The sequence below is a fragment of the Anser brachyrhynchus genome (genome assembly GCF_964034855.1).
Source record: "Anser brachyrhynchus genome assembly, chromosome: 5".
Classification (NCBI taxonomy): Eukaryota; Metazoa; Chordata; class Aves; order Anseriformes; family Anatidae; genus Anser; species Anser brachyrhynchus.
Window position 1 is genome coordinate 59,417,766 of NC_137699.1, and position 24,046 is coordinate 59,441,811.

General features: G+C 45.5%; 1 protein-coding gene across 4 annotated transcripts in view; it reads left to right on the forward strand.

The window, feature by feature from the left end:
* Nucleotides 1-23,580, forward strand: part of KCNH5 (potassium voltage-gated channel subfamily H member 5) — a 165,454-nt gene extending 141,874 nt beyond the window's left edge. Inside the window, exons 11-12 of one of the 4 annotated variants that reach the window (XR_013952402.1) lie at nt 10,190-21,260; nt 23,033-23,580. Coding sequence is in view for 2 of the 4 variants with exons in the window: in XM_080596361.1 (XP_080452487.1) it covers nt 10,190-11,137 (948 nt within the window). In the remaining 2 variants the exon portion in view is untranslated. Of the gene's footprint in view, nt 1-2,135; nt 6,350-10,189 lie in introns of those variants that run through there. The other 3 variants (XR_013952403.1, XM_080596361.1, XM_080596363.1) reach the window with 3 other exon arrangements.
* The last annotated feature ends 466 nt before the right edge of the window (nt 23,581-24,046 follow it).

Genomic DNA, 24,046 nt, shown 5'->3' on the forward strand with positions numbered 1-24,046 from the left:
TTCCTAGCAGGAACACAGAGCCCAGCTGGCATTAGATATAGCAGCTGTGCCTGCAGCAGCAGAAAATCCATGCATTGTTTTCCCCCAGCGTACAAAGAAAAGGGAGCCTCCGTAAGTGCCAAACGTATGGACCGAAGGTGCTCAGGTTCTGGGTGACTTGACAGGCTCCTGATCCAGGAGGCTTACCTGTTCTCAGAAAGTGCTCTTGTGGATGGTGTGAATGCATGTGGTTGTGCAAATGGAGTAAGGAGCTTTGATGTTTCTTTTGGAAATCTGACTCCTTAGCCTCAAAGCTCAGCATACACTTAGTTAAATGTGTAATCACATCATTTTGCAGAATCAGTGCCCATCACTCAAGCTGTGCGACTTGCCTGATCTCTCCTTGCTAAGCAGGTGTCAGTGCTACCATGAATCAAGGTCTGACAGATGTATCAGGGCATTGGAAAGGCCCACATGTACCACTGCATATTTGTTGTGCGCTGCCCTAGCACAGCAGAGACTTAAGGTCTTCTTCCTGAACTGAAATCCGAAGAACACCAATGTCTATTTTTTATGGCTTCTTTTGTTAATGAACTGCCTCAATTTTGGCAAGAAGCCAAAACGTTGGCCTCTCTCTGTTACCAGCTATGAATTCTAGTCTCTCGGTTGTAAATAGTTAGCCGTGATATAGGGATTTCCAATTAACTGCAGAAATGATGGCAGGATCATTATCCTCTCTTACGCCGGGAGGGATGGATACACAAAGTGACAGTGTGATTTGCACAAGACCTCCCACTTGGCCAAAGGCTGGACCAGTGGAATAATCTATTCTCCCGAATCCCAGGCTGGTGCCGTATGTGTCGGGCCATGATGTTCTTGGGAGGTGACAAATGGGACTTGGATCTCTTCCTGTTTCTCTCCTCTTTCTTCTTCAATCCAGACTTGTGAAGTAAAGCAGGATGACTTCAGATCCATATGAAATAGATGGGGCGAACTCTCAACCACTCTCTTTTTAATATGCATGCTTGTTCACAAATGCAGATCAGCCTAATTGACTGTCAGCATGCACAGATGTCTCTCTGCAAGAGTAGTTGGGTACCGTGCAAATTGATTGCGAACACAAAATGGAACCAGATTAAAATTTGACCTACAATATTCAATTTCTAAATCATGGAGCAAGCAGTAGCGAGGGGATGGAAGTTCTGGGCTCTGGGAAATTGCTAATTTGCTGTTTTGGGGCTCTTCTGAAGAGCCTCTCCCTCGCTATGTACCCAGCTTTTTTTTCAGATGAGCGGCTTGGGGAACACAGATCTATATTAAGTAATGATGAAAAGATCAACCTTTTTCTTGCCCATAAAATGTGATTAAATTTGCCTTGAAAGGGCTTTTTCAGCTTCACAGAAATAATTCTTCTTGCCCTGAAATGACATCACTTTGTCATTTGTATTGGAAATACTCACCTCTCTTACAAGTCAATTCAATAATCAGTTAGGAGGAAACTACATGAATACAGTTTCTCCATAGGAAAATTAAAATGTGCTTGGTAGCAAGCTTTTGCTTTTGCATGCTACCATATCTGTGAAGTCAAGATCAATAGAAATTTGCAGAAGGGTTATTATTTACTGTTTCTTTCAAGCAGCCAGCAGACCAGCCTACAGAAATCTTCTTTTCCTCCAAAATCCAGCATGAAAGACTGTTTAGTGAAACATTCCTATCCCAGAGATTAACTAATTGCTCAACAGTCAGTCATTTTCACTGCACAGCCAAGGACAGTGATTCCTTTCCCACATGCAGATGGAGCAGTGGTTTAACAAAAAGCAGTTCCTGGGACAGGAGGATTAAGGAGAATTTACTGCAGAGCAATTAAAACCGTTGTTAGAGCAATTTGTTTTTGAGGCTGAATTTCACATCACAGTAAAGCTATCTGTCTGAGGAGTGTATAGAGCAGAACAATAAAGCCATCATTTCAGGCCATCCATTCTGCATCCTCGGTCGGAGTGCAGATTAATAAAGTGAGCTAAGAGGACAGGGAGATTTACAGGAGTAAATTAGGTGAGGCATCCTAAATGCAGTTTACATTTGGAAAGAGATGCTCTGGCTTTGATCTCTGCTTGCTCTCGCTTATTCCAGCTTCTGCTGCCCTCCATTTCTGCCAGGTTTTTCATCGCTGTCAGCCTCAGCAGAGAGTTTCTGACCACGCTTCTTGGTTGCAGAGACTCCGGCCAGCACAGGACACCACGGTCAGAGGCTGTTCTTATGTACAAGCCATACCCAAAAGCTGTTAATTGAAGATGGGTTGGAGCCAGTGCTCCTTGCTGGCTCTTTGCTGGTGTTAGCTAGCCTTGCTGGCTTGGTCTTCCCATCGGGGCTGTCTGCTCAAACCTCCTTGCTTTGCCTTGACCTAGGAGGAGGCATTGCTCCAAAGTCTACCCTGGTGTTAAGAGCCAAAAATGCATCTTGTGGGCAATGCTGCCATTGACCTCTCCATTTTGGAAAGGTAGGAAGCCTGCAATGAAATAGGTTTTCAAGGCAGAGAACCAGACCAGAAAGAGGATCCATCCACAGTGCGTTCCAGCAGTTTTTACATCCTGCCCAAAGGAAGATTTGAATTAACACTGCCTGTTCAGGCTTCTCTGGCGTAATACGAGGCTCACAGGCCAGACTTTCAGATGAAGGACAAACACAGAAGGCCCATGGTCTTCTATCAGACAGAGCTGCATTTCACAGCTCTGCTAGCCCAGGGGTCTGTTTTCTGTTGAACTACAAACAGAAGGACTCATGGTAGGTTATTTCGTGTGTATTCATTTCTTTCCCTTCTTTCTACAGTTAAACTTTTAAAATATAAGTTCATGTAAAATAAAAGGAAAAAAAATAACATCTTAAAAAGTAACATTCTAAAAAACTTTAATTTCTGAAAAAAAAAATATTTAAGAACATTTTACCCTGGAAGTATCAACAGTGTATCGTGTTCTCTGTGACCTGCCTAGGTTTAAAAAACACTTTGCTTTTGGATCTGCCAGCCTGGTCCTCCGTGCAGTCATCGCTCATCCTCCCTCTGCAGCTTTTAAAATAATAGTGCTTATCTGGAAGGACTGGCGGGTGGCTGGGGCTGGGTGGGGAACGCATCCCAGCTGGGAACTGGCAATACCCCAGCATGCTGGAGGGAGTAAAAATAGCATCAGATGAAGGGTATAATGCGCGCACACACACACACAAAAGCTTTAAGGGAAGGCTTTTTGAAAAGCCTGCTCCGAACCCTGACATTTGCGCTGCTAGAGGCAGGGGTTCAGATGCTTCTTACCCAGCATCACATGGAAGGTGCCTGAATCCAAGTGACTTGGACAAAGCTCCATTTTTAGACACAGGAGACAAACAGGCATTTCAGGGTACGGTGTGTCTGACCTGTTTTAGCATCGAGCTGCAGGTGAAATGACTCACAGCCTCCAAGTTTTCTTTCCTTAGGCTGTGCGTGGCTGCCAGAGGAGGGATGAGCTCAGTGGCAGACACCGGCTTTGTTAGGTGAACCCTGGTCGGAGGGTCCGTGCTCTGGAAGCTGGGTGCGTTTTGTACTTTGTTCTTAGAAGTGGGAAAATAGCACAGTTGTCTGAGCACAGCATGGATTAGGTTGTCCTATGTCCAAAGCCTAGGTCTGACACAAATTCACCTCCCTCGTTAGCATGAGAAAAAACGGCAATTACTGTTCTACAATGCACTCCAAAATGTGAAAATTAATAGTGTTTTTTTTTTCTCTTTCAAACATCTTTGCAGAAGTTTGTTTTATGTTGATCAGCCTAGGCATGAATTAAGCATTCATTTGTATTATTTTCAATTGTATTTGTTGCTGTTTTTTTCAACCATTTGTTCCCAAAGAAAATGAGGTATATGTGATTGCAGTGTCTGTTATTGGTTGTATCATCAGGAACTTTCAATTCCACTTGCCTGCTTCAGCTAAGCTTGTGATATGGAGGAAATCTCAAGGATAATTAAATTCAAAAAAAAAAACCAAAACCCTGTTGCTGGGTAAAGAAGAAGAGATCTAAATTGCTGCTTCCATTAAGGAAAAATCAAGCAGATCTCAGCTGTTCTTGCGGTGTGTTTGGGAGTGGCTGGTCAGTGGGGATCACCTGGCTGTGCTCGCATTCCTGTATGATCTCAGCATGATCCTGCCAAGTGGGATTGCTCTGTGGGAGGGCGCAGGGCTTATTGTGGTGCTTGCATACAGAAAGGGCAAGTGATATACATTTGAAAACATGCTTTACTGTGTTGCACAGCTTCGTTTGGCTGTTAATATACAGAAATAAATGTTTTTGTGTTGGGAACGTAATATAAAATACAAATACGATATCGAAGGAAGGAGTAATATTGTCTTGTAACCACCTTCCATGATTTTACCTTCATTTTTTGGGCTGAGAAACTATCTCAGAAAGAAGGGTGAGGCACCCTGCTCGCTGCCAAGCTTTGGGCTTGTAGTTACCATGTCCTGGAGGACAGGATGGGGACAGACAGTGAGAAACGGGGAATTCTTCTGAATATTCTCAGGTCAGAGTGGCAATGGAGGACAGCTCTTCTATTTCCAGAAATGAACCTATAGAAAAGAGTGTCACAGCCTACACACCTGGTGAGGACGCTGACCCTTTTTATGGGAATTAGGTGGTTGTGTAGGATGTGGACCAGTTCAAATCCCTCCAGTGGGATCTGAACACTGGTCAAGGAGCTGCTCTGTGGGCCTCAGCCAGCTGCAAGCAAGCCTTGAGCTCTTCAGTGTGGTCAGAAAATGGGCGTATTTCCATAACACAGTCTGTGTTGCTGAAGGCATCTTGGAAAGTTTCCGCTCATTCACGCCACGCGTTCCCTCTCCTGCATTTTCCAGTTCAGCTCTGGAGCTGTGCTGTCAGATGGATTGTTGGCATGGTCCAGGTAACAAACAGCCCTATTTATTTCTTCAAATTTATTAACCTGGATCATTTCACTGATCTGATTTGCAGTGCTGCAGGGGAGGGGGATAGTGAATAGTTGTCTCCAGAGCCACAATATTGAATTAAAGTGCCTTCCAGAATGCTCTTGTGTTAAATAAGAATAAAATCAGAGTGTTCTACATAAATACATAGGGTCGTGAGTAACCAGATGTGAGGACTTCTACAAGACATTAAATACAGACAGGATAGTTACCTCTGGAAGAGAGATTTCAGTGGTGACCAGCACCCACCTCATCCTGCCCATTAATGACTGCGGCCCCAACGCAGTTGAATGGTGGGGCTCCCCGTCTTGCTTTACATGGCCATATGTAGCTGTGGGGTGCTGAAATGTGGTGTCTTCTTTCAGTTCCAGTTTCTGGAGCTGAGTCAGGCCATTTCTCACAGGACAAGGTGTCCCCTTGCTGCAGGATTTTGCCCTCCCTTCCCAATCGGGTACCTTTGTAGGATGCCTCAGTCTGGGCACCCAGAGTTTATTAGTCACTGGGAAAATCTTTACATTGATGGCTTTCGTGTGGCTTCCCCTCTCCTTCCCTCAGTGCACACCTGCTGTGTTCATCACCATCGCAATTGTGTGCCCTTTTGTACAGGTTTCCATGAGGAGGAATGCATGTACACCACTAACAGCAGCAGTTGGACCTTTTAGGAATGGGACACAATGATCTGTGCTCAAACATTTGCCACTTTTATGAACTTACTGTAATTCTTCAATATTAATTAATTCATGTACTTTAATTAATTTGTCCTTGGGCTGACTTACTAAGAGGTCTTTGCAAATTGAACAAGGTTGTGGAGGGAGGATTTTTGCATTAGTGGTACAAAAAAGGCAACTGAAGACAGGTGCTTTTCAAAACATCTGAAAAAGCCACAGATTTACCAATTAATTCCACAGTAGGTGGGGATGAGAGGACTTGTGCACATCTCAGCCCTAAGCTGGCTGCACAGCCTCTCATTGCTGCTGCCCACCCCTGCATGTACACAAGTCAGCACCCCACGGGAATGGCTCCAGCGGGAACGTGCCCGTCGCTTCCACTTTCTGACATCTGGTAAGGTGCGTCTTTGGAAGTGATGATGGGCTGGGGTCACCAACACGGCGAGTTACGTCTCAGTGAGGTGTGCAGAGAAGGGAGATTGGGGTTAAGATCAAATCGAGAATCTCAGGACACGGTTGTCTCCTCTCTGCCTGCCTCATAGGTAACTCAACCACTGCAGTTCCCAGGGCCAACCATTAGTTAACTTTTACTTAACCTTTGACAGCTCAATAACTACTGTCATCCCCATTCCCCTCAAATTCCCTCCTCAAATAAATACATTAAAAGAAAGAAAAACAGGAACCTGGTCTCAAGGGACAGGATTTGTGATGCACTGGGGCCTTCTTTCACAATCCCATCCATAAAGGAAATGAAGTCTTACACTGAGTCCCTGTCACATTAATGAATTTAGCCCTTGCCAGGAGACCCGAGTGTGGCTCTTTACTCCTCGAGATGTGCTCTGCTCACAGTTAATTCAGTTTCTCCTGATTAATTCCTGTGGGGTTTGTGTCTGTTCCCAGGATATATGTTTCGACAGGCCTATGTGTAACCTCTCTGAAAAGGGTCAGGGACAACTGAAATAGCTCATCCAATTAAAGATTTGAAAATAAGTCTCACTCAAATCACTGAGAAATGTCAGATTGCAGGAGGTGTTTTTCTGGTCTTATTTATAGAGAAAAATAGCCACCAATAGTTATTAGACAATTAATACAATTCATAGACAATTAATAGAATTAAGTCTCTGTGTAAACACATTTAATCCTGATTTGGCTTCAGTTAAACCACTGTGGAAGTGGATTAAATCCAACCACAAGAAAACATTCCTAATATGGAAAACTGTAGTGCAGAATAACTATCACTGCTAGAATTCAGATCCTAGCTTTTTTTTCCCAGTTCTTTGCCTGTGTAAGCAGAACTTTCTTTTCTTTTACTTGTACGTATTCTAATGATATTGATATTGAGTAGTCCTGACTAAGACTGGATTTCTGCTGTGCTAGGCTTGGCATTCCCTTCATTAGGGGTGGATGTCCTGGAATAGGGACAGTCTCCATGGGGCAACGCAGGGGTGAAATGGTTTCCTCCTGGTGACAGTGGTTCAACAAATGGATGAGGACCAAGACGCCAGTCACCAACGTGCTGTAATCTCACACTGTCTGCTGGGACTGTGGAATCACAGAATCACTGGATAGCTTGGGTTGGGACGGACCCTTAAAGATCATCTAGTCCAATACCCCCAGCATGGGCAGGGACATCTTTCCCTAGATCAGGTTGCTCAAAACCCTATCCTACCTGACTGAGCTCTTTCACTGATGGGGCATCCACAGCTTCTCTGGGTGACCTGTTCCAGGCTCTCACCGTCCTCAATGTAAAATCTGTCTGCCTTATATCCAGTCCAAACATGGAGGGATACGGTCTGCCTGTTAATACATTTCAGAGTGAAAAAGCAAATAGCAATCACCTATGGACACATCCAGTTTTCATCGGGAAGCTGAGGGCTGTGAATCCACCAGCCACTGCTGCCTTGAAAATATGTCTGCATTGGAAATACAGCTCCAGCAAGGTCAGTCCTGAGCTCACGAGTCCCAGCTAACCCCAGGATCACCCAGTCCCTGGGCTGCTGCAGAGTTCAGTAGGCTGGCTTCTTCAAAGGGGCTGCTGGTATCGTTCCAGGGTGTAGCAATTGCTATCGCAAGCAGAGAAAGAAGAAAAGATCTACCAAAGAGCTCTGCCAGGCTCCCCCCCTTGGTCCTAGAAGAGGCTGAAGGAGGTGACAGCAGGGTGTCACCTCAGCCACCCGCCCCCATGACACGGATGCATTTAGCTTCCCCGGTGCTGAGGGGCTGCAGCGCTGGGCTGCGGACCCCCGTGCCTCTGGGCTCATCTAATCCAAGTGACATCCAGCTCAGTGGTTCTGGGGTGAGGCTCTGGCACAGAAAAACAGCAATTTCCTGGCTTTCAGAAGGGCCCATTTCAGGAGTGTGAAGTACAGACTGTGTCAAATTAGCAAAGTCTTGGCTTTTCTTTTGCAGAAGGCAGCAGCAGCAGTCACGGGCAATTATATTCTGTGCAGGGAGATAGCCTCTGGATAGAGACGTTTTGAACAGAGAGGAGGAAAGGGAGAAATGAAAAAACAAGAGTCGGCTGGGGGAAAAGAAAGGGAGATGAGGATAGTTTTCAGTGAAATGCAAGCGTTTGGAGAGGAAATTAAAAACCACTGCTGTGGGTTTTGTTGTTATCACTCTGGGCTTTACAAACAGCTGGCAGGGTGGAAGTTATCGAAGTTACCTCGATGCTCTCCTGACCGTGTGTTCACTGGTGTGTGGGACATGGGAGCACGGCCAGGCTGCAGGCAGCTGCCAGCCCTGCAGCATCCCTGGCCGCCTCCAGCCACCCCCAACTGGGCACGAGCTGGCTGGGAAGAGGAGGTTGCTCAAAGTATGAAACACGGCCGTGGCCACAGAGCAGGGAAAAATTGGGTAGAGGATGTTTTCCCCCCCCCCAGATGTTTCCAAGGACCCAAGCACGTTGGCCTGGCACAGAGGAGCACTGTAGGATGGGAGACCAGCAGGGGAACCGAGCGTCTTCCCCAGGACACGGCTTGGGGACACAGCCTTGTCATCTGCCAGAGGTGCCACAATGCCCTCCAGGGAGAGGAAGGCACAAACAAAGCAATGCAACCTTCCGAACCTTCATTTAGAAAATGTGGCTTCAACTCAATCTAATTACTTACTTTTTCGAATCAAGGGCAACTTCTCATGCATTTCTTTGCTGTCCCCTGTGGCTTGCCCGAGAGAGTTGCTCTATGAGGGTAGGCACTAATGAAGAGGAGCTGCCAAATGAGTGTACGTGTTGCTGCATCTAGGTCAGAGAGTCAGATGAAAGTATCTTCCATGTTTTCCTGCTTTTTTTTTTTTTAAACTGGGCTTCTAATAAACACGTTAACTTTCCAAATTATTATAAGCAGCTGAATCTATCAGCAGCACACAAGAATATTACTTAGGGCATTTGAAAGCTCTCTAATGAAGCTTTGAAGTCCAGCTCATCCCAGATTCATGCGGGGAAGGAGATGTAGCCACACTCCTCTGCCAGCTTCTGAAGATGTGAGACTTGAAAGCAACTATTTCTTTGCAAATGTGGACAGGTGTGAGAAGCCTCTCTTAAAGAAAATCGATACTGAAATATGGGTACTCAAACGGATACTTCAAAATCCACATCTGACTGTCACAGCATTTTGTTTGTGTATTGCAGGGGCTTTCTTTTACTTTTGTTACCAACACTGTCCCTACACAGCTCGTATTTGCATCTTATCATGTGCTCCTTTTCAATTTAGTACCATCATCCAGAGAGACAGAGAGTTATCCTATCCTGCCTCAGTCCCACATTCAAGAAAATGGAACAAAACGTTTTTTAAAAAAGGACCAAAGATTATTTGGGAGTTACATGCATAAAATCAACAGAAAGGTTTTAATTCTGCGGATCCTTCCACAGCTTGAGGCTCGAATTCCTTTTGCTACAGATTCTGAAGGGTGAAATAAGTGCAGCACCAAATGCCTTCCTCCACATATTAGACATAAAAACTGTTGTGCTGCTGTGTGAAGCCACACGACACGGCACACGGGGAACGTAATTGCACCCTCCAGCCACCTCTACAACAATAAGCAGAGCTAAAATGTAGTGCACGCATTTGGATTTTCCAGCCTCTGGAAGGGTGTGTGCATCGAGTTAAACTTACAGCCATGCAGTCTTTGCTGAATTGCTGTTTCTTTTTGATCTGTACTAAAGATAGCAAAGGAGCAGCTATGAGTGTAATGGGTAGGTGCGTATCACTGTGTTTGGGTTCTTGCTCGCTTGCTTTCTTCTCTTTGTTCAGTTTCTTTCTTTCTGGCATTGTCGGGGTAATTTTAGTTCTTCAGGGCTATGTCTTCTGCATCAAAAACACAGGTGAAAAACACTTTTAATCTATACCTTTAAAAAAGCGTGTGTACGTATGTATGTATGTACACCGTCTATGCAGTGGCATGTATCAGAGGTTACAATGCTGTGTTCAGTTCCATTTGAATTCACTGTCAGAAACTGAGACAGAGAGGAGGGAGAAATGCCTGATTACCCTTAAGGACCTTTCTGTTTCCCCATCCTCCAGTAACATTTGCCGTACTGTTGTATTTGATGTCCTGTGATTGACTGTTTTGGACTTATCCCCCTTAGATCATCTTCCGGAAAATCAGCGATGTCAAGAAGGAGGAAGAGGAGCGCCTGCGCCAGAAGAACGAGGTGACGCTGAGCATCCCTGTGGACCACCCCGTGCGGAAACTCTTCCAGAAATTCAAACAGCAAAAGGAGATGCGTAATCAAGGCTCAACCCACATCGACCCGGAGAGGAACCAGCTTCAGGTGGAAAGCCGGAGCGTGCAGAACGGGGCCTCCATCACGGGCACCAGTGTGGTCACCGTGTCTCAGATCACCCCCATCCAGACATCCCTGGCTTACGTGAAAACCAGCGAGGCTGTGAAGCAGAACAACAGGGATGCGATGGAGCTCAAGCCCAATGGAAATGGAGACCAAAAATGTCTCAAAGTGAACAGCCCCATGCGGATGAAAAACGGGAACGGGAAAGGGTGGCTTCGGCTGAAGAACACGATGGGGACCCACGAGGAGAAGAAGGAAGACTGGAATAACGTCACAAAGGCTGAGTCGATGGGGCTGCTCTCGGAGGACCCCAAGTGCAACGACGCGGAGAACGGTGTAAATAAAAACCCACTGAGGAAAACAGACTCTTGTGACAGTGGAATAACAAAAAGTGACCTTCGCTTGGATAAAGCTGGTGAGACTCGCAGCCCCCTGGAGCACAGCCCCATTCAGGCTGATGCTAGGCATCCTTTCTACCCTATTCCTGAGCAGGCCTTACAAACCACGCTGCAGGAAGTCAAGCACGAACTCAAAGAAGATATCCAGCTGCTAAGCAGCAGGATGGCTGCCCTTGAGAAGCAGGTGGCAGAAATTTTAAAAATATTGTCTGAAAAGAACGTACCCCAGGTCTCTTCCCCCAAGTCTCATTTATCACCCCAGCGGCCCCCCCAGATACCCTGCCAGGATATTTTTAGCGTTTCAAGGCCTGCATCACCTGAATCAGAAAAAGATGAAATCCACTTTTAGCATATACCTATGTGTATATATGTATACAGTATATATGCAGAGGTGTATATATACCTTTATACATATATATGTGTGTGTATAAGGTAAATATATATACATATATATTTTCACTTGCATCCAATATGACTTGAACACACCAAGGATTTTGATATGTAAATATTTGCATGTCCAGCTGGATTCTGGCCTGCCAAAGAAAACAATTATTAACATAGATATTGCTTGTATAATATGCAGTTGACTGCATGCACACTTTACATTTATTTATAATCTCTATTATGTAATAAAAGAATGACTTTTGTTTAACAAAGGCAATGTACTATTTAAAGAATCAGGGTCTAACCTGCCAATATTGCCATGACAGTTTTGATCTCAGGCTGGGTGAATTGAGCTTTTACTTCCTCACTGTCTTCTGCCGCGTTAGACAGTAGGTTAACATGACGTGGTCGACACGTTCAGACTCCAAGTAGTACTGTTTCCTCGTATCATTCCATTACAATATACTGTATATTTGGTGATAAATTCCCCCACTCCTCTTGAAGGGAGGGCTCAGCTCAGTCGCCAGGGAAGGGCACCATGTCAGGTGCTGGGGTAGATCACTGGAATTGATTTGTGTGGGTGTTGTGCATGCACAGCCTTTTCTTTCGAGTATCCTCCTGCTCTTTTAACATCGTAAGTAAGACATAGTAGCGATGATTTATGTAACGAAATGAAACAAACAGAACATCTCTCAGCTGCACGCGCTGTGTATTTGGGGGTAATGTCTTTCTCGAAAGCCTCCTTTTTACGGATGACATTTTTACTGAACTGTTAGCGTGACATTATGCAGAATCTCTTTGCAGCACTTAGCAATCGTGTCCGCTTCTGTCAGTATCTTCATTAGGATGTCCCGTTTTTTGTAGAGCTGAGGTTGCTCTCTGGCTGTCCCCCCCATTGCCCCTGGCAGAAAAACTTTGCACGAGATCTGAGCAAGGGAGAGAGCAATTGTGCTTCAGCTCCTCCGGAGCCGTGTGAGCAGATTTGGAAGGCTGAAGTTAAAAGGCTGCAGTTAATCCCCCTCCACTCTTTTCTGAGGCTGTTTATCAGTCTGAAACTACCTTTGAGAAAGAGAAAATTACCAGTCAGGATGTGAAGCTGGTGATGGTGAATTTCCCTTTAGCCTGAGGCATTGGATGGTGATGTTTGGGTGGGAGAGTGTTTTCTGGAGATGAAGTCCTTCCTCGGGCACTGCCTGCTGTTCACACCTTGGACGCGTTGAAGGTTTCAGTGGCTGGGGTGTTGTGATCCGAGTGCCAGCTCTCAGTGCCCACACCATCAGTTGCTGGGCACATTAAGGCCCTTAGGTCTGTGTCAGGTGCTCTGGCCCTCCTCTTGGCTGGCTCCCATCAGCATCTCCCCCTCCTGAACCACGATCCCACCTCCAGCAGCTGGGCTGGTGTGTTGTCCCTCACGATGGCTCTGCAGGGCTGCAGCAAGACAGGCTTTTGCATGGGCCCCTGATTCTTCTGCTCTTGGAAGCTGAGATTTTGGACACAGCCTGGGTCTGCACTTGAGTGTGGTGGGTTATTTACTTCTCCATTTGCAGCGAGGGAGAATCCAGGCACACGTTTCTCACGGCAGAAATGGCCGTTGTGGCTTTAGAGCCGCTGCTGGTACAGCTGGAGGCTGGCACAGCAGAGTTCACTGGCTCCTTCAGAGAAGGATCTCCCCACCACACATCAATGGCCTCTTGCATCAAGGTCCCGTGTCTTCAAAAGTGCCTTGAGTAAAACATATGTGTACAACAAGGCATCGCTATCAATCAGGTAAACAAAAGGCATGTTTTTAATTAGTGGGTATCCTTACCAGACACCAATGCCAGACGTTTCATTTCATATTAGGAAGCTAAGCTAAACTAAATAAATTCCTCAGAAACCAAAAAATAAAAATAAAAATCAAACAACAACAAAAACAGCAACATTTGTAGTAGTGGCAATTAGTAACCTGCATCTTAGGGTGATTGTATCTCCTACTGTGAAATCCAATCCCATAAATTCCCAAAAGATCACAAGAAAGCCAAAGAAGTCATTGCTTCTGTTGTGTCTGTTTGTGGAGAGAAGACAGTGATCTTTCCAATTTGCTGTTCCTTTCGGGCCCGTTTCTGCCTCTCTTTCAGTCCCTTTCTTCAGGAAATTACAGACGAAAAAATAAGAATAAAAAGTCACCGAAAGGGACAACTCTTCCCAAAGACGGGCGGTGAGGCTGCCTGCTCATTATAGCTTTCTGCAGCTGCAGTTGCCGCTGTCAAATTAGGCAGCTGTGCTTTGCAGCTGCTCTTCTGACAGGAATACAAATCTGCAAGCGCGCAGCCCTGCTGTGGTCTGCAGGGACAAACTGCAGGACAGCAAAACCTTCGGGGTCCTGCTCTAAACCCTACCCCGGGACTCTGAAAGAGTCAGGGGTTATGGGGTTAAGGAGTCGCAGGGTTGCTGCAGGCTGCTGGAGTATGCACGGACCTTGTGGGTAGAACTTAAGTGCCAAGTTTGGAAGATTTGTCTGTTCTTGCCTGGCTGGGGTCGCTGGCTCAGACAGACACACAGCACCTTACCCCACTGCCCAGTCGATTGCTGAGCCCTGCAGGCTGTCTGGGCTGGGGCTTGGTGAAGTTCCTCGGTGCAGGACTGTGCCGTGAGGTGGTGCTGCAAAAGAGCCAGCAGGGTGGTGGGGTGACTGTTGGACAGCTTTAGCCTTAATGGCATTCCTCTGCCTTTGTCGAGGACTTTTTTTTCTTTCTCCGTGACTGATGTTAATTCTAGATAGAACTGCATGGCATGCAAAGGGATCTCTGTTTAGGTTCACCTTGCCAGTCAGGTGTAACTTTGTGCCACCTTACAACGTGAGAACATGTAACGGGATTCATCTGACCTTGAAAATTATTCAAGTCCAGAACATTTATTGCGGTTTAAGTGCAACTGTACTGGTTAAAATGAGTACTGGCTAAAAGCTATAAATAATGTAAAATAGCAAGTTCATGAAACAAACACAGCGTTTCCAAGCTCTCTGGTCCTGGTGCTGCTTTGACACTGGTGTTGTCCCTCGCAAGGTCAGTGGGACCAGCTGGGGCCTGGCACCAGGCAGCAGTGGGATCAGTGCGATGGCATCTTGCAAACAAACGCGATAAACTCGCGCTGCAGATGGGCTCCCCCCCCCATCTGTGTGCTGGGGGTGCAGCTGGAGGCCCAATTTGCACGATCAACTCTGATGGCTACTGCTCTGAAAATTCGGCTTGTACAATTGTGGAGCGCTTTGCCTCCAAAATTTCATTACACGTTGTTTCATGGAGTTGTTACCGGGGCACTTTCAGCTTTCCCCTGTCCTCGTGGCTGTGCATGATGCGATCAAGCGTGCTGCCGGCTGGGGCAATCCTTCTCTGTCCAAGAAGCAGGAGCCCTCGTGGTGCGGTTCAGGCTTGACTGAAAGCAACCACCCACAGCTGTAAGTGCGATAGGGGAACAAATGCGCCTCTTCCAGCTGAGCCAGCACTGGAGCAGCTATGTGCCGCGTGGACGGAGCTCTCGGCTGCATGCTTCCCTTTCCTTTAGGAGCTGCGTGCCAGGACAGACGTTCCTGCAACACCTGGTAACGCGGCCGTAGCACTTACCTTGTGCGCTGTGTGTTCAAAGCATTTTACCCACACACAAGTGGATTTTATCTTTCTGGACAAGATACAAATAGAAATAAAATGCGTACAGAAAAGTAAACACTTTCCGGAGCAAGCGAACTAGAGTACCTTGAATAGCATTTTTGTGTAATATTACCTATATGAGATAGAACAGCACTTCAGGATAATAGCTGAAAAAAAAAAAAAAAAAACTATTGTAGTGAAGATATAGAAGGGAAATATCCCTCAGTTCTTCCGATTTTGTATTTGTAAGTCCTGTTTTCCATCTTTCTGTCTTTGCCACGGGACAAGGGTTAGAGCAGAGCTGACTTTGGAAGTGACAAACTTAAGCTTTGCCAACTTTTCTTTTCCCTGTTCTGCAGAAGTAGCACAACTGCAGGGACTTGATGCTGCTGGCACTGAAGTTTGGGCTCATTGCTAGCTCCAAATTCAGTCTTCATTTACCAGCATGCGGAAAGAAACCCTGTTACACAGGTGTGAACTGAAGCTTGAATCTGATGAACATATTGGACCTTAAAGTGTATTTTGGATTCCAGGACAATTTTAGAGAACTGGCAGCTGCAGAATTAATGTTGCACTATTTGCAAGCCACGGGCAGTCACTCTGGAAGTAACTGAGACCGCTAAGCAGACATCATCATTTGCACGGGTCAGAAAACAGATACTGTGATCACAAAATAGCTTGGAGACTTTTGGGGGAAAAGACATCCTGAACTGAAGGAAAAAAAAAAAAAAGCCAAAGGTTTCATATGCAATTTGTGAGGGAGGAGGAGGACGTGGGATATATCATGATGACTTGACACTTTTTTACTTGGATTTTGAGCATTTAGAAAACCCAAACCTATCTTTTTGGATGTCAGAACTGGACAGATGATTGTTTGTTAAAATAAATAATTTTTTTTTGTAAGTGAGGTGGCATCAAAGTGATACCCATTTAAAAAAAAATGCATTCAAATGCCATTTTGCTGCAGAAAAGAGTTTCAACAGATTTTGTTATCATTTTTAAGTCTGTATCTAAAGGCTTTCTTCAATTCTTCAATTCTTCCTTTTTTTTTTTTTTTTGTAGCAAAAGCTTCTCTGTGAACACATATCTTCAGGTCTATAGGATCTGTAGTGCTTTATAGTCTTGCTGCTGACATACTTGTTAGAGAAGTGGGGTTCCTTTGGAGAAAAACATCTCTTCGTGGTAGCCTGCGCTCCGTGACTCTCCAATCCTGAGCTGCAACCAGAGGTGTGGGCATCAAACAGCGGTAGTTTACATTAGTTCACATTTTTCTTGGCACTTCTGTATCTGCACTGATTTCCTTCAGGAAATTTAAGGACGGAAACAGAAAAGTTGACGCTGTCAGTTTTCCCAGATGGCCCCAGTCCTTCACCTGTGTCTGTGCTGCCAGAGCAGCACGTTCCTGTGGGGAACGTTTCTTCCACAGGGAAGAAAGGTTTGATCAGGCTGGATTTCCACATCTGAGAACAGTCTTTCTAATTTCCCCCTCCGTTTTTTCAAGCAGCTAACAATATCTCTAAATGTTTTCATTGGTTTTAATATGCTATAGTGTATTTCAAAATGAAGTAAATTCTTAAAGCAAATTGCTGGATGGAGACAAGAAATCCACATTACTTTTGGCAGAAAAGCAAGGCATTTTTTTACTGACATCAAGAATATTGTACAAAGATCAGCTTTGTGATACTTAACAAATGACAAACAAAATAAAATCATCCTTACTGAGGGTGCATTTAGTCGTACAGAAAATTGACCTTGTGTTTCACGGTGGGACAAGATATCTGCCGATATTGATTTTGAACACTCAAATGATATAACCATTCAAAAAGGGCTTGTCCAGGCTGTAACAAATACATTAAATTAATTTATTATGTTATGTTAATCAACCTTTTGTTGCAAGGCAGGTGGAACCAGGCATCTGGGGCAATATTCTCACAAACTTTTCTATCTATCGTCTATAAAGATAAGTGTATTTCATGATTTTCTGCTTGGAGATGTAAGCATGCTTGGCCCACAGTCTGAGACTATTGGTGTACACCAACTTTGTAGCTGGCTGTCCTCCGTGAATATGTCAATTAGCCATAATTACAAGCCCTATAAAAAGGACTTTGTATTAGGTTGGGTTCAGCCACCCCAGTGACATGACAGTATGTTATCAAGTCAGAGCAGATTCAATTCAGACCAAGCAATGTCAGACTATGTATTTCTGCCTGCCTGCGAAGGATGTGTACACACATCTTGCGTGTATATACGTGCTCGTTTGGAATGGGGACTCAGAGCTGGCCCATTTAAGACAGGTGTTTCAGGCAGATGGGATAAATTGTGCTCAGGAGGTGTCAGTCTCTCATCATTTACTGTAGACTAACGACTTTAGATTAGACACTTGATTTGTAGACTGCTGGAGGGTAAGTGAAGTGAATCCAACCCACAACTCAAGCCTGATCCTGCTTGTATAAAAAGGTGCCCTGAAAAAGTACTGCTTACCGTCTTTCCAGCACAAGAGCACTTTCTACAGATGTGACCATCACAGGGAAGATTGAAATTTCAGCATGCAGCCCAAAACAGTGTGCAACTCCTAAACTGCTTAAGACAGCTCCCTAAGGACACTCAGATGCTCGGTTCTTGGCCTGTGATGACCATTTTTTTAACTTCTTACCCCAATAGCATGGCATGGTAGTCCAGGGTCCCCAGCTTCCACAGGTATATGGCAATCGTGATGTCTTGCACAATGGCAAGGCACGGACAGGAATCACCCGTCACCTTCTGGACAGTGAAAGGCTGCCACCTATTTGGGATGTTTGGCCCCTGCGGGACACCAAGGATGTCAAGAGTCTCATAGCTGAGCTGTGTCATGCTGTGGAAAGACGCCAAGGCTTGGCAATGTCCAACGAAGGGAAAAAATGTGGTGGAGATCTTCCAAAGTTTTAGCAGAGAGCTTCCAAGGTAGAGAATGACCAGGCATCAGGTGATTGCCCAGACTGCAGCAGAGCCCTGGCTCTGAGCTGGGCAGCGGGAGGGGAGAAGAAAGGACATAAAGAATGAGGGTCCAAAACTGGTAGCAATATTCTGCTGAAGTCAGTGTTTACTAGTCTCTATATAGTGGCCATTTGTGCTATGCAATTTGTTTAAATGTGGATATAGAGAGAGATGTCCATAGGGGAAAGTAGAGGATTCAGTGGAGGCTTGCCAGAGCCCTGCTGGAAGGGGACATACGTTGTCTGGACTGTGCAGCATCACAGTGAATGGACCTGTCCTTGACGTTGGCCTTGCTTTGAGCAGGGGCTTGGACCAAAGGATTGCCAACAGGTCCCTTCTGAGCTGTGGTGTTGTATCGTTTGGTGCTTCTGGAGGTTTTAATCGCACAAATAGGAGGTGAAGGTTGAAGGTTCTTAGCTATGTCTCATTATTTTCCGGTTTTCGATTTAAATAGCATACTGAGGAATGTGTTAACAGTTTTCAGGATAAAGAATGTTTCTGAGAGCTGATAATTATCAAGCAGACACCAGAGAAATTTGGCATAGTCTAAAACTATGGCAGATAAATGAATTAAGCCCTTCACTGGCATCAGCTAACATCCACACTTGGTGCCAAAGGCTGAGAAAGATGTCTCGGTGACCATGCAGTTTCTGGAAGCGGTGGGCTAATACAGACACATCAGCAACACCCACTCCCTCTTCCAGCCTCTTCCCCAGCCCACAGAGAGGTGATTACAGTGTCTGACAATGCCATAAAAATCAATAGCATTTGAGCTGGTTTTCAGCATTGCACTGGCAGGGATGCACATCCAAGGTTATCGCGAACGTGTGAAGGGCAGTGGCGGGGGGGGTTTCTCCTAAGCAGCTGGATCTGGGGGTTATTCTTACCCCCCCCCCAGGTTCAGTCTGCTCCTCTCACTGTCGGTGTGTGGACACCTTTGCCCAAACAGGCTGGGTTTGTCCATAGGGTCTGAGTGAATCTTTGGGCCCATGCATATCCCTGCAGGCTGCTCCAGCCCCACTCCCAGACTCATCCCCTGTTTTCCGAGGGTAATATTACAGCCACATTCCAAGGCTTACACCTGGCCCTGTTAGATTTAACTGGAAAACTTTTTTTTTTTGACTCTAACCTCCTGCATGTCCATGATGGCTCACAGGGTTACTCAAAAACTCCTTTCCAAATGGTGGCTTAGCAGCAATTCCCCAAATAAATCAGGAACACCAGGGCAAACCTTCTACCTATCTCAGTGCGTTATTTTATTAAAGAAATTTTTTTTTTTTTGGATGTATATATTTTTGGCTCTTCTGTACTATCTTGAATATTGTAGTGTCCCATAAGGATAGCAAGGACTAGAGCATTTGTGTTTTTTATTGAGTCCTTTTAATGATAAGGGGAACTCCAATGAGACATTAGCTGCACAGTCAATCCAGCACCTGCCACGTGTGACCGTTTTCTGTTTTCCTCATCCGATTACACCTAAGGTGAAGTTCAGCACCAGTGGCACTTTGAACTGATGCCCCATAGCTCTAGTAAGAGTCCTCTTCATTTCCCCCAGCAGACCCAAGGACTCCGCTCAACATTTCCATGTGTGTTACGCCAGGACACTCAGGCCCTTTCCTGTCCTGGGCTTGGTTTCAGAGGAATTTCCCGAGTTGTTGCACCTCATCTCTCTACCATCGTTTGGTTTTCCTAGAGAAAAAAAAAATATATTTTTTGCTGGCGTCCAGCTCCTCCAGCTGGTGGGGCAGGAGAGGAGCAGTGGTTCCATACCCTCTGCTTTTGGGATGATATCTGGGAATCCAGCAGCATTTCGAGGCTGCTGTCAGGACCATTACTCCAGGGTCACAGTTCAGTTTGTAAATTGGGTGTATTACCCAAGCTCTCATGGAAAGTGTGTTTGTTTTTGTGTTGTGGTGTGTTTTTTTCCTAAAGCAAAACAAAATTTGTGCTCTGCTTTTAATTAGTCCTCTGGTGTCCCTGCAGGATTAATTACTGCTGCCTTCACTTGTATCATCAAATGTTGTTTGGACACAGCTTCTTTTTGCTTTTTTCTTGTCTCTTTTTTTTTTTTTTGGTATAATTAGGAGTCCTGGCATTAAAACAAGCTCTGTTTGGTGGTACTTAAAAATTACAGAGATGAAACCTCACCTAAATGGGTAGCTTACACCTGTCCTTTGAACACCAAAAACAGCACCGCATGTTCAAATCTCATGGCTTTGGGATCACCAGCATGTCAGTGTTTGAAATGCCGTAAATGTGTGAATGTCCTCCTGAAACCAAGAGCAAAAGTGTATTTTTGTTCTTTGTGGTTCTTCCATGATGTGGCTCTTAGGAAAAGACTGTGAGTGCAAGGATGCGATGGCTCCTTCCAGCTCTTGCTACTGCCAGTTGATGCTCTATAGGTTCCCAGCCTTGTTTTCTGACTTAAGAGAAGGGCCGAGTGCCACCGACTGCATAATTCCATCAAGTGGTAAATTCAATTTATCGAGTGGGAGAGGCAGCAGCTCGCAATAAGGCAGGATTTGGGTTTTAAAAATCTGCCTTGTGGGAATTGGGCAAGCTACCAGAAAGACAATAAAAGATTTATCTGGCAACGCATGCCAAAGGAACGCTAAACATGCGAGCGGGAGAATTTATTGATACCAATGAAAAAGCTCATTAGCGTTAAAGTGCAGAGCAACTCTGTAAATGTACCTTTCAACTGTCCCAATAATATCCCTGTGCTCAGAGGAGGGGGGCTGAGGCTTTGTTGCTGTGCAGAGCAGAATCGGCTAATCAGCTTTCCCAGAAAATTTCGCACACAGAACGACTCCCCAAATGGAGTAGCTAGCCCTGTTTCACTAGCGTAGACAAGTTCCACAAATAACCTCAACCTACTTCCCCTGCCGCTAGTCTGACAGTGATGCAGAGCTGTTCCTGCAGATGGTACCGTGGTGTTTCTCGTAGGCAGGTTTGTTCCCTTCCTCGCTTGTCACTGGTGGTCGGTTATTTGTTCTTCAAGAAATCTGGGGCCCCATAAGGGAAGTGGGAGCCAACAGGAAACCTGCAGCTCGCAGGGGTGCAGTGGAGATGAGGATTCACAACAGTTTTGAGGAAAACATCCCGGTAGTAAAAATATTGCTCGTGCTCTCCTTTTTTCTCTTTCTTTCTTTGTTTTTTCCCTCCTCCCTACCTTGACCCTTTTCTTTTTCTTTTCTTGCCTTGATTATAGGGCTATCTGTCAACTTGTAGCAACAGGAAGATTGAATAAGTTATGCTGCCCCAGCAGATCTAATGAGATAATTATCTGTTTTGCTATTTGTGTTCAGAAGAAATAATGTGCTAATAGGAGCTGCAGTCAGGGCTGATTTGTTAATGTCCTGCTTAAATACCAGCCGGTGGCCCAGTGGCTCAGTAAAGTGGCCTCAGCAGCTGTTCTAAATGGTGCTCTTCGTTTGGGAGGTAAATATTTTGAGGCTTCAAGCATCCCGTGTAAGGATTTTTATTAAGGTCAGTGGAAATCTTTCTGTTAATTTCTCTAAGCCAGGTTTGAAGCACTGAGGCGGGGAGTTGTGGTGTGGGCTGAGCTTTCTGAAAACCGAGAACTGCTGGTACCAGAATTTTCATTTCAGGCCATTGCTTAGTGCAGATAGGTCCACGTTTCCATGCCCTACAAAATGCTGCATGTCAAATGCAGGCAGAAGTGGAGAGGATGTGTTTGATGCTTGGGACAGCTAGGTAAATTGCCATAAAATCAGCTGAACCGATCAGGGAAAGGGCACTTTTTAATTAATACATATTTGAATCCAAATTCTCGGTGTCTGAACTGTCAGTAATCTCCATCCAAATTAACTGCTCAAAATTCATGACTGTCTAAAATATCCTCGCACATGCCAGGTATGTAGATCAGCTGTGCAAACTCTCTCTGGGGAGAAGCCCAGATAAAAATAAAGTTATTATTTCCGCCACAGAGAGGGCCAATGACAAAGGCAGGAGGTTGTGCACCCGGTGCTGGGAGGCTTTGAATCCTGCCCAGCCTCCTCCGTATCCAGTGCTGCTGGCTCAAAGTGGTCCGAAGTGCTCAACTTTTGGGTCCTGGTGCATTTCCTTGTGTCCAGCCACACCTGGAGTGGAGCAGAGCATCATGCAGGGGAGGGGTAGGACCTCATGAAGTGTGGCCCCCTCCCCAAACCAGGCTTCGAAAGGCGAATTCCCAGCTCCAGGAGATGCCGCAGGAGTTTTGGCACGGATTTTAGGATTCCTCCCCTGCCTCCTCCGTCCCTTTGAAATGCTTATGAGTTCCCACTCATGTTTAGGCAACTAGTCATCTCAGGCTCTTAAAGGAAGAAAGATCTGGGGAATAGGTACTGGGAGGAGAGGGGGACGAGGGGTGGGCACATTCCTTTGTCTCTGTGCACCCCCGGCTCCCCGGTGGTGTCTGGTGACAGCATCCACGTAAGGCTCGCTCAGGCTGTTCTCCCCTTTGGTGGCAGGTGGAGACTTTTCTAACTAACCATTGTCATCTCAGAGGACCTCACTACCTTCAGAACATTGTACTCTCTTCCTAGCTTCTTTTCCCCTAGGCTCCCCCCCCTCCCCTTGGATGACAGCTGAGAACTAAACTGAGCCAGGAGCTGCTACACCACTCACCTACATGGGGAAAAAGGCAGAACCCCAAAACCAGCCCAGCCCAGCCTCACCAGGCACCCCATGGTCCATGCTGAGCACCCATCCTAGCCGTAACCTGCCTTCCCCATCTCCTTCTGTGCTGAAATGCAGCCACAAGGCCAAGATGTGTTGGTTTTTTTTTCCCTGTCCTTGGGAGCTGTGCATTGCCAGCCCAGCGTTCACTGACTCGCTCAGCACCCTTGGGCACCCAACTGGCCGGTCCTGCAATGCTAATCCCTGGCTTGTGTGAACGGCTCCGTTCAAATTAGCAGGACTTTCTTCCCGAGTGAGGATTAGTCAGAGGGGCATCATGGGCTTTAAAACCTCCTTTTACAGAGTAACTGCAGCTTTTGAATGTATGTGATTCACAGACACTGGACTGAGGGGAGAAATATTTTGGGAAAACTCTTTTTTTGCAAGGGAGAAATTGGGGGAAAGGGTTATTGCTCGGATAATAATAATTATTTTTTGTTACTACTTGCTGCTCTTTGTACACTAGCCAATGCAAACAGCACTCATGTTACCGACGAGACTTTTGAACAGCCCAGCTCTCTTTTTTGCTGTTGTTAATATACTGAGGATTTGGGGGGATTTTAAATGCCTCTGCCTTTCAGGATTATTTCTACAAAAGCAATTAAGAACTGTATTTTGACAGCAGAAAGCTTATAAAAACCTAGAGGGAAAAAAAAAATAATAGAGCATCTGAAACTGAATAGCTACAAAAGGAATGCACCCCTGCTACCATATCTGAAATCCGTGAAGCAATCACGAGCAGCATGAAGGAAGGCCCATCTCCCTCCCTGCTGGACACCTCACATCAGCCCACACGGAGCGGATGCTGCCCTGACCGAGGAGGAAGGTGTGGGACGTGGCTGCCCCGTCACTTCCCGACACTGCCACGGGCAGTCGGCCGAACTGGGTGAATCCGCAGCAAGTTTCTCGTTGCACTTTTCTGTTTTGCCGAATTTCAACGTCAAGGAAAACGTGGGTCACTTTAAAAGCATTGGCAGACAACTGTTTCTAACCCAAAGGATTATGGGTTTTAGCACAATGAACTGTACTTCTTCAGGGAGGATCAACTTTGATTTTTTTTTTTCCACACGTCTTTATTTACATGTGGCTATATTTTCATTGATACAGAATAAAAAGTGCATTTTATTGACCTTGTCTTCCTGCGTTGCTGCTTCTCATGAGCTCTGGCACCACAAAAGATAGCTCCTGTTTTCCTGGCCAAAGCAGAACATGGTTTGTTGGGATTAATGAGCAAAATGTAATCTTATTTTTAGGAGGCTTGGGGGTGGGGTTGACACATAGATCTGTTGTTAGGAGAGAGCTTGAATATGGAACAAGAGGTACAATGTTTGGCCTTCCTCCTCATTAACCTCAAGGCAACAGGAAATAAGTCAAGCTGAGCTGGGCACAGATCTCATCCATAAAATTTTGTAGCATTTAATTCTCCCCCAACCCCATAGCAAACTGGGAGGAAGAGCGAATACTTAATCTAGATGGATAAGAAGTATTTGCTTGTCGCCTTTTGCTCATAAAACATCCCATTTGGATTAGTGTAAATGCGTAACTTTGCTTCCCCCAAATTCCCTATGTTAACTCCATGCCAAAAGAAAAATGGA